Source organism: Molossus molossus, unplaced genomic scaffold (assembly GCF_014108415.1).
Source record: "Molossus molossus isolate mMolMol1 unplaced genomic scaffold, mMolMol1.p scaffold_m16_p_4, whole genome shotgun sequence".
NCBI lineage: Eukaryota > Metazoa > Chordata > Mammalia > Chiroptera > Molossidae > Molossus > Molossus molossus.
The window spans coordinates 73150235-73160580 of record NW_023425377.1 but is presented as its reverse complement, the minus strand read 5'-3'; the positions used below and the strand labels follow the sequence as shown (position 1 = coordinate 73160580).

General features: G+C 48.8%; 1 protein-coding gene across 4 annotated transcripts; it reads right to left on the bottom strand.

The window, feature by feature from the left end:
- Nucleotides 1–6489: 6489 nt before the first annotated feature.
- On the bottom strand, nucleotides 6490–9837 carry ACP5 (acid phosphatase 5, tartrate resistant). 4 transcript variants are annotated; one of them, XM_036240999.1, is made up of 6 exons: nucleotides 9716–9837; nucleotides 8583–8673; nucleotides 8082–8342; nucleotides 7757–7884; nucleotides 7287–7632; nucleotides 6490–6911 (listed from the first exon to the last, which is right to left on the bottom strand). In XM_036240999.1, the coding sequence occupies exons 3-6, from the start codon at nucleotides 8340–8342 to the stop codon at nucleotides 6660–6662; spliced, it is 987 nt and encodes a 328-aa protein (XP_036096892.1). In that variant the 5' UTR covers nucleotides 8583–8673; nucleotides 9716–9837; the 3' UTR covers nucleotides 6490–6659. The 4 variants fall into 4 exon arrangements, with proteins under 4 accessions (XP_036096892.1, XP_036096890.1, XP_036096893.1 ...); XM_036240997.1 differs by lacking the exon at nucleotides 9716–9837 and adding an exon at nucleotides 9531–9709; XM_036241000.1 differs by lacking the exon at nucleotides 9716–9837 and adding an exon at nucleotides 9369–9467.
- Between the last annotated feature and the right edge of the window lie 509 nt (nucleotides 9838–10346).

Here is a 10346-nt window from a genome sequence, read left to right as displayed (position 1 = left end):
CAAAGTATGTGACCCTAGCAGGAACCGAACCTGGAACTCTCTGGTCTGCAGGCCAATGCTCTAACCGCTGAGCCAAACTGGCCAGGGTTTCACTTCTTTATTTAGATATAATCGATAGACAATAAACTGAATGATTTAAACTATGAAATTTTATGTCTTGACGTATGCATATACCCGTGAAACTATCACCACAATAGTGAATGTTTTCATCACCCCAAGAAGTTTCCTCCCATTTCTTTGTAGTCAATTCCTTCCCTGCCCCCAGCCCTGCCACCAGCTGATCTGTTTTCAGTTCCTATAGCTTTGTATTTTTCAGACAATTACATAAACAGTAATACAATATGGCTCTGGCCAGTTTTGCTCAGCAGTTAGAGCATCGACCCGTGGACCAAAGAGTCCTGGGTTTGATTCCAGTCAAGGACACGGACCTCGGTTGTGGTTTGTCCCGGCCCTCGTTGGGGTTGTGGGGGTGGCAACCACTGGATGTGTCTCTCTCACATTGATGTTTCTCTCTTCCTCTCTCCCTCCCACTTTGTCTGAAGATAAATGTAAAAATATCCTCAGGTGAGGATTAAAAAAACACACCACATAGGGTACATATATTCTTTCTGATTGGTGTTTCAGGCTTCTTTGGGTATATTCCTAGAAGTGGGATCACTGGGTCAAATGGCAATTCGATTTTTAATTTTTTGAGGTAACACCATAGTGTTTTCCATAGTGGCCGCTCCAGTCTGCATTCCCACCAGCAGTGTACTAGAGTCCCCTTTTCTGCACAGCCTCACCAACACTTGTTGTTTGATGATTTGTTGATGGCAGCCATTCTGGCAGGTATGAGTTGATACCTTATTATTGTTTTAATTTTCATCTCTCTGATTATTAGTGATGTTGAGCATTTCTTCATTTGTCTCTTAGCCATTTGTATGTCCTGTTTGGAGAGGCGTCTATTTAGTTCCTCTGCCCATTTTTTAATTGGGTTCTTTGTCTTCCTTTCGTTTATCTGTATAAGTACTCTATATATTTTAGAACTTAACCCCTTATCTGATGTATCATTGGCAATTATGCTCTCCCATATAGTGGGATCCCTTTCCATTTTGGTGGTTGTTTCTGTTGCTGTGCAGAAGCTTTTGAGTTTGATGTAGTCCCATGTGTTCATTTTCTCCTTTGTTTGTGTTGCCTTAGGTGCTGTATCAGTGAAAATTCTGCTGCAGGTGATGCTGAAATTTTGTTGCCTACATTTTCTTTTAGAATTTTTATGGATTCAAGAGTCACATTTAAGTTTGTTTTTTTTTTTATCCATTTTGAGTTTATTTTTGTGTATGGTGTAAGTTGATCATCTAGTTTCTTTTTTTTGCATGGGGCTGTCCAATTTTCCCAACACCATTTATTAAAGAGGCTGTACTATTTACAATAGCTAAGATCTGGAAACAGCCCAAATGTCCACCAGTAGACGAATGGATAAAAAAGCTGTGGTACATATACACAATGGAGTACTATGCAGCTATAAGAAAGAACAATCTCTTATCCTTTGAGATGACATGGAGGGATCTGGAAAGTATTATCCTAAGCAAAACAAGCCAAACAGAGAAAGACAAGTATCATATGATCTCACTTATTTGTGGAATATAATGAACATAACAGTCTGAAGAACAGGGTAGTCCCAGAGACGTGGAAGTAGGGTACAGAGTGACAATCTCCAGAATGTGGAGGGGATAAACCACAGAACTTATATAAATGTATACATAACCAATGGACATGGACAACAAAGCTGGGGACAGGGTAGGGAGGAAGGGGGAGGAGGGTGTCAATGGGAGAAAAAGGAGAAACATCTGTAACAAAAATAAATAAATAAATAAAATAAGAAAAATAAAAAACACAAAACAGTAATGCAATATGTAGTCTTTTGAGTTTAGTGTCTTTTACTCAACTTACTACCCTCGAGTCTATGTTGTATCTATCAGTAGTTTGTTTCTTTCTTTTTTTGAGTTGTAGTCCATTATGAGGAAAATTCAGCTTGTTTATTCTTTCAGCTATTGATGTACATTTGGGTTGTTTCCAGTTTGGGACCAATGATGACTAGAATTACAATGAGTCATCTAATTCAGATCTTTGTGGGGATACTCATTTTCATCTACTCTGTTTTATTTTTACACTGAAATGTATGATCCTTCTGGAATTTATTCTTGTATATGGTTAGAAGTAGGGTTCAGACTCTGTCTTCTGGGCAAATCAACAAGGCAAATTATACCTTTTCTGTGAAGTTACAATATAACCTGCAACCTACATCACATTTTCCTGTGTTCTTGAGTTTCTTTCTGGATTCTCTCTGGGTGGTTTCCTGTAGCCAATGTTGTGCTGTTTTGATGACAGTGCATTTCGCTGTTTGGTAAGACAGGTCTTTTATCTTCTTATTCATGACTCTTAGCTTTGGAAGCTAGTGAGGAGGTAGGTGTGGCCAGATTATCTGGGGACAAACTACTTGCTGCTTGAGGGTGCTGGTGCTCATTCTTTAGTGTGAAAAGTAGAGCGGGGACATGATACTACCCGTGATGATTGAAACAAATGTGGTTGCTTGAGAAGAGTGAGAAGAGATGAATCCCTGCAATTGGCCTTGAGGAATTTTGTCATCTTGTTCTTTGCAGTTTAGAAGCCATCTTTCTAACAATGGCTGGTTGGTGTTGTTCCCCCAAACCGTACAGAAGCTCTCTGAGAGCGAATGTCTACTCTGTTTTATTCTTTTTGGTGTCCCCAGCTATCTGACACAGGACTTGGTCCAAGTGCTTGGTCGTTGTGGTGGAGGGGACCAGCCCTTTTCCTGCCACTCATTCCCTGAGTCAGCTTTGATGTATCACTTCTCCTTTCCAAGCTCTGGGCCCTGTGAACCAGGACATTGGGCTAATTCCACGGTTTAGGCCCTGCCAGCAGGGACATTGGACTGACCTCTGATTCAGACCCCTTCCTGCCCAGAGCCTCTGAGTCATTAGGAAGAGTCTGGGTGGCTGTGAGCTGCCTTGACTGTTGTGGGTTTTTTGTTTTTTTTTCCCCTTTATTGATTTTAGAGAGAGAGGTAGTGAGAGGGAAAGAGAGATAGAAACATTGATGAGAGAACACTGATTGGCTGCCTCCTGCATGCCCCCCACTGGCGACCGGACCCACAACCCAGGCATGTGCCCTGACCAGGAATCGAACTGGTGACCTCTTGCTGCATGGGTTGATGCTCAACCACTGAGCCACACAGGCCAGACTTGACTGTTGTGGTTAAGATTAAGAGTCTGCCACTTCCTGGGCATGACCTTGGGCACTTAATCTGTTCTGTTTCTGTACTGTCCTTTGAGAAGCAAGGTTGGTTATGGCCCTTCTCTCATGGGTCGGGATTAGAAGTGATGGTGTTTCTGTGGCATAGAGCTTGGCTGGTAGTAATGCCAGTCAGGTAAACATCAATTGGAAGGAAATCAGGCCTGGTCTTTGGGTAAGATAGCTTTGCTTAATTTTAGCAGTAACAAATGCACGTTATAACAAATTTGACAATATGGACATCTCTAGGGAATGGAAAGTACTCCTTCAAGTTCTGCTCCCTAGCAGTAACCTCAGTTACATTTTTTCCAGGCTATTTCACTTCACTCAGCTGGGCTGGCAGTCCCTGCCCTGTAGCAGCTGAAGCAGTAGTCGAGGGCAGGCCAAGGGAGAGGTTTCTGTGACTCGCCTGGTGCTAGATGGCTCAGGTGCCTGTGGGTAGGTGTTATTCAACTCTCCCCAGAGGGGAACTGGGTGTCTCGCAGCTTTCAGCTCAGGATGCACATTCTGCTTTCAGCATTCATCATAAGAAACAGGCCCTGAACCCTGGCCAGGTAGCTCAGTTGGTTAAAGCGTTGCTGGTACGCCAAGGTTACGGGTTTGATCTCGGGTCAGGGCACAAGCCAGAAGCAACCAATGAATACATACATAAGTGGAACAACAAATTGATGTTTCTCTCTCTCTAAAATCAATCAATAAAAATTTTAAAATCCTCTTAAAAAAGAAAAAAGAAACAGGCCCTGAAATAATGCTTCTGAAAGTTTTTCTACGCACATACTTGCACAGATGTACAAAAGTGTGGGTCCAGGGATGCATACAGTTCTGTACGTATGTTAGCAAAAGGAAAAGACTGGAGAAGATGTCAGCGGTCCTCAGCAAGGAGCCGGTGACATAGGTGGAATCACTGTGGCTGTTAAAGAGAATGGCAGTCCTGCTCTTTGGAATGTATCTTGTTTATCCTACAAACACATCTGCCCATGTAGGAAACAGGGACAGGGTCATTTATTGCATTACTGTTTGAAGATAGCATTGGAAGCAATCCTGGTAACCCTTAGGAGAGGGCTGGTTAGATAGGCAGTGGGTCGGGCACATGGTGAGGCCTCTATAGCCCCAGAAAGAGCCAGAAACCACTGAGAGCAGATAGGCAGATCTCTAGGTATAACAGGCAGGAATGGGAAAGAGCAGAGAGCACCTTTGGGGGTGCAGGACATGCTTATACCTCTATCTTTTTATTTATTTGTTTATTCTCTTTATTTTTTTTAAATCTTCACCCAAGGACATTTTTGCCTTATCTTCAGATAGAGTGGGAGGGAGAGAGGAAGAGAGAGAGAGAGAAACGTTGATGTGAGAGAGACACATTGAGTGGTTGCCACCCACACAACCCCAACCGGGCCTGGGGACACACTGCAATTGAGGTATATGTGCCCTTAGCGGGAACTGAACCTGGGCCTCTCTGGTCTGTGGGTTGACGCTCTAACCAGCCAAGGTATTTATTTATTTTCTTTATTGATTTTAAAAAGAGAGGAAGGGAGAGGAAGAGAGAGATAGAAATACCAATGAGAGAGAACATTGATTGGCCGCCTCCTGCATGCCCCGCACTGGGGATTTGGCTCACAACCTGGGCATGTGCCCTGACCAGGAATCAAAGCGGTGATCTCCTGGTGCATGGGTCGATGCTCAACCACTGAGCCACACCGGCCGGGCTATACTTGTATCTTAATTGTGGTAGAGCTTTGTGGGTGTGTGTCTTTGTCAAAACGCCTGGAACTGACATACTACAAACCTCACAGGAGAGGCATAGGGGTGGGAAGAGATAAACCAAAGAACTTCTGTGCATATATGTATAACCAATGGATGAAGACAATAGTGTGGGGAAGGCAGGAGGAGTGTGTGAGTGGGGAGGAGGAGGTCAATGGAGGAATAAAGGGGGAACATCTGCAACACTTTCAACTATAAAGATTAAAATAAATAAATAAAATGTAAAAAAAAACTATGGAACTGTACATTTTAAATGTGTCAATTACACCTAAATAAAGTTGGTGTGAAAAAACAAAGAAACCCCAAAAAGCAAGGTGTAGACAGTAAAAAGGGAGGGAAAATTCACGTTTGCTTTTATTTGCAGAGAATATGGAGGGAAACAAAACATTTATAAAAAATGATTTCTTTTTAGGAGACAGGGAGGGAGAGACAGGGAGGTGGGTGAGAGAGTTCACCTTCCTATAAACTTGAGATTTTAGAGCCATGTGACCTTGTTAGCAATTTCGTGCGGAAATTAACAAAATTGTGTTCTGTAATGAACGGTTGAGTTGTGGTTAAGTAGAAAGAACAGTTGTGGTTAACTAGAATGAACACGTGTTGAACTGTGTGGCTATTGTGTTCCTTCATAGAAAGAAAGGATGTTTTTATGATGGAGGCATCAATTGTAGAAGGAAAGAAAATGATGATGGTGGTTTCTCTAGGGAGGTGGGCTGGGAGAGGAAGGCTGGTATGTTATACCCTTTTTTCTGTTTGGTCTTTTTTTTTTTTTTTTTTGCAGCAAAGCAAGCAAGAATTTATTGGCTGAAGCAAATGCTTCAGGACAGTGAAACAAGAAAAGTCTGAGGATAGAAGCAACAGGAGAGCCTAGGAGCTGCTTTGGCTCTCTGGGAAGTCAGAGAAAAGGGGACTTGGGGACAGGTTCAGGGGGTTAGCCTGGGACAAGCTGCTGCTGCCCACTGCTCCCCTGTTTGCAAGTGTTGTGGGGTCCCTTAGAGTTTAGGAGATGCATGCCTGTGGGAGAAGAGGGAGGAGGGAATGGCACACCATATTGATCTTTCCTTAAAATCATATCCATGTATGGGGCCAGCTGGTTGTGGATGGGGTTAAGAGCTGGAGGTGCAGGCCAGCAAGCAGGGAAGCCAGACACTCTAGAATCCATGTGATGCAACTTGCCAGAGAGGTGAGCAAAGGGACACTTGTGATACACTTGCAGTCTTGCATCTATTCTTTTTTTAAAAAATGTTTTTATTGATTAAAAAATAGCTTTTTATTGATTTTTTTAGAGGGGGGAGAGAGAGAGAGACAGAGAAACATCTATGTGAGAGAGAAACATTGATTGGCCGCCTCCTGCTTGCTCCCCACCAGGGACTGAGCCTGCAACCTGGGCATGTGCCCCAACTGGGAATTGAATTAGCAATCTTTTGGCGCATGGGATGACGCTCGACCAACAAAGCCATACCAGCCAGGGCGCATCTATTCTTTTATTGAATATTTGGCAGTGGCAGAAGGATGTCAGTTTCAAGAGCATGTGTGGTTCTCCTTCCTGCTCAGCAGGACCGTAGGCCCCTGAGAAGTCCTGCTAAGAGGTGGGGGTCCCAGCCTCAGGCCCCTCACAAACGCTCAAGCCTGGCTTGCCTTGGCAGCCTGGTCTTGAAGAGGGACTTGCCAGAGGCCTCGATATAAGTGATGCTCATCTCTTTGGGGCTGATCTCCACGTAGGTGAAGCCGCCCAATGAGTTCTCAACCCCGTAGTGGAAGCGTAAGTAGCCGCTGGGAACCTTGCGAAAGTGCCTCCTCGAGGGGTCCATGAAGTTCCCAGCTCCACTCAGTATGTAGCCAATGCCGTTCTCATCCTGAAGGTACTGTGGATGGAGGACTCAAGGTCAGTGGAGCCCCCAGCCCCTCAGTGAGACTGACCATGGGCTTTCTGCCCACCTGTCGTGAGTCCAGAGTCTCAAATCACCTTGGGCAGGGAATGTAAACCCTCTTTGGGCCTCAGTTTCCCCCCCTGTAGGAGTGTACTGATCCTACTTCACAAGTCTGCACTGAGTAAGCTACTGGCAACTGGTAGCTATTATGATGGCTTTCAGGGAACTTTGGGCTATTTTCCTGGTTAAAGAGCATAGAGTTTGAGGGAGAGTAACATTTGGGAGACCCCCCAAACAGCAGGAGGATCCCCATGTGCCATGTGACCCCTTATCTGGCTCCCCACTCCACTCCACCTGCAGGCCCCTCACCTGCAGGTTGTGGTCGTGGCCACTCAGGTAGGCGGTGACCTTGTACGTGGCCAGCAGTGGCTGCAGTTTACGGACCAGGCAGTGGGTGGGCCCATGCTCAGCAATGGACCACACTGGGTAGTGACCAGCCACCAGCACATAATCCTCCTTGGCTGCTGCCAGCTGCTTCTTGAGCCAGGACAGCTGCGTACGGGCCATGTTTGGGTCACGGGGCTTCTGTGGCTGCTGACTGAGGAAGTCATCGGAGTTGCCACACAGTGTCACTGTGTCCAGCATGAAGATGGCTACGGTCACATTGGACTGTGGGATCTTGAAGTGCAGGCGGTAGTAAGGGCTGGGGAAGTTCCTATGGAGGGGATAGAGATGGTATGCACACATGTTGGGTGGAGAGGCCCCAGGGTTAGCTCAGGCCAATGGGCCCCTCTGTCTACCTGAGTGAGGTTTGGGGGATGAGTGGGGAGCAGGCTCACCAGCGCTTGGAGATCTTGGAGTAAGCGATTTGTGCTGAGAGGTTGCCCAGATGGTCATGGTTGCCAGCCAGCACGTACCAGGGCACATTGCGGAGGGAGGGAGCAGAGAACACATCTTCAAAGGTCTCCTGCAGCAGACAGAAAGGCACCCCCACCCCAGGGTCACACAGGCACCCCCATGCTCCCACCAAGTCAGGAGCTGGGAACAAGAGAGACACTGAGAGCTCCAAGTCCCCACAAGTGTCGGCTTTCCTCTGCCTTCTTCAGAGTCAAAAGGTTGAGTGGCTTGTCCACATGTCCCCCACCCCCACTCCAGGGCACACACCTGGAACCTCTTGTCATTGGCATTCTGCACACCAGTGAAGTAGAAATTGTCCCCCAGCGACAGGATGAAGTCTGTGCCTAGGATCTTCGCAGTCCTGGCAATCTCCTTGGCATTGGCTGTCTCCCGGGCTGTGTAGAACGGGGCATTGGGGACTCCTCCCCAGTCACCCACAGCCACAAAGCGCAGGACAGGGGCAGCGCCATCAGCCAGGGGCAGCACCAGCGAGGTTTGCAGGATGAGCAGCACTGTCCTTGTGTTCATCTGGGAGGGGAGAGACAAACATCTGGGGGCCTGGGGTAGAGGCATGGTCAGTAGGCTCTTAAGACACCCACTTGTCCTGCTCTGGCCCAGCGGGGAACCCCCCTGGTGGTGCTGTAGTTCCCAGGACTGCAGAGCAAAGCTGGCTGGAAAGGTGAGCAGGTGGGTGGGGTCCAGCAGGGGTCAGGAAGGGTGGCCATGCAGGCCCATTCTGCCCTCCCTCATCCCAGACCCAGCACTCACCCTGATGGAGGCACAAGCCAGTCAGCTGGGCGCTCCAAGGGGCAGGTGGGTTACAGGGCAGAGCTGGCAAGGGTCACTGAGCCTTTATTCTCTGGGGTGGAACGGATCATTAGTGAGGATGATGCAGTTTCTCCGAGGATTGTTTCAGAAGCCTTCCCCTTAGGTCATGTGAGCCTTGGAGTTCCCCAGCCAGTTAACAGTGGATTGGGGTGAGGGTCTGGCACCAGAATGCAGCCCTGCCTACCTCACAGCCTCTGCCGGAATGAGCCTGTCTGTGCTGTGGGCCCAGGGTGCCGTTATCTGCTGCTGTGTATGCCCCAGCCAGACACATCTTGTGTGCCCATGTTCTTCAAGGACGTGTTTATCTGCCTGTGTCTGGATGTGCCTGAGCTGCTTTCTTTGTGTAGCCAAGCGTGCCTGCCTGGTCACAAGTCTGCTGTGTGCCTGGGAGTCTTGTGTACTCTGGACCAGCAAGGCCCATGTGTCTGTGACTGCACCTTAATTCTCAACTGAAACTGTGTGGGATGATGACTTGGGGGGGTCCCTGTTTTATGTCTGGGTCGTGTTGTGTGTCTGCATTGTGTCTCTAACGTGAGTTGTGTGTATGGTGTGTGTGGTGTCTGACAATATCTGAGTTTGTGTCCCAGGGTCATACCCCTCCCCCAAACAGCAGGGTCTCCCTTTTCCAGGAAGTCCTGCCCACACCTTCCCCTCCTCTCCACCCCCACTCCTGAGAGAGGAACCCAGGCAGAAGGCAGCTGATGACACTCGCATGTGACCACAGACCTTTGACCCTCACACCCTCAACAGCTGCTGGTAGGCTCTCCGAGTGACTCCAGTCTCTGACGGGCGCCTGGCGCCCTGCACGTGTGGCCCGTCGGACCTGCCGCTCACCTCCCTGCCTCCCAGCCTCTCTCTTCCAGCCTGATTGGTCCCTTGTACACTCACGCAGGTCCCCACGCCGTCCCCTGCCAGGGTGCATAGGGGCCCCTCATTCAACGCCTGGGTCACCCGGCTCGGGCTGGTTGTCTCTCGCAGCAGCCCAGGCAAACAGGAAGCGGGTCACGAGGACACGGGGAGACCCCTCCCATGGGAGGAGGCCAGCACGTCTACACCTGCAGGGCCGGTCTCACCTGCGGTTGGCGGGGGCCCGGGGTCGAGGGCGATGCCAGGCCCCCAGGGAGCCGAGCTGCAGAAGTGCGGGGCGCTGGCAGTCGGGGGTTGCCCCGCTTTCGGGTGGCAGCGGCCCACCCACCTTGCCCGCGGGCCGGGGACCGCCCAGGTGACCTCTGGGGCCCAGCGCTCCCAGCCCCGCCCGGCTCGCCCCGCCCCGGAATCCCGCTCCGCCACCCGCGCTGCATCTGTGAAATGGGGTAAGCGCCTCAGAGGGCGGCGCGTACACAACGACTGGGGGACCCGATTTCCCCCCTTATCTCTATGTAGGCCCAGAGTCGCCTCCTGCCTTCACACTTGGGGCACCACAGCCCAGATCCAGCGCTGGGTGGGGACTCACCCTGGGCTGGGCCACGCTCTAGTGAAGAAGTCTTCAACCTGTTTCCTGGTTTTTAAAATGGGTGTGAGGGCAAAAGAGTCAAATCTTTAGAAAGAATTCCAAATCATGTAAGTTGAAAGTCCTCTCTAGGAGCTAGAGCTCAACCCTCCCAGCCTCCTTTGGAGTGTGGACAGGGCTCAAAAGAGTTATTGACTCTCATCCAGTGAATAAAGTATGGAAAAGCAAAAGATAGGAACTTTCCAGTGGAGACA

Coding starts and splice junctions, on each gene's coding strand:
- ACP5 (XM_036240999.1), bottom strand. CDS start 8,342: ATGAACACAAGGACAGTGCTGCTCATCCTGCAAACCTCGCTGGTGCTG. Junction 7,885..8,081: donor CCAATGACAAGAGGTTCCAG/GTGTGTGCCCTG, acceptor TGTCTGCTGCAG/GAGACCTTTGAAGATGTGTT. Junction 7,633..7,756: donor TCCAAGATCTCCAAGCGCTG/GTGAGCCTGCTC, acceptor TCCCCTCCATAG/GAACTTCCCCAGCCCTTACT.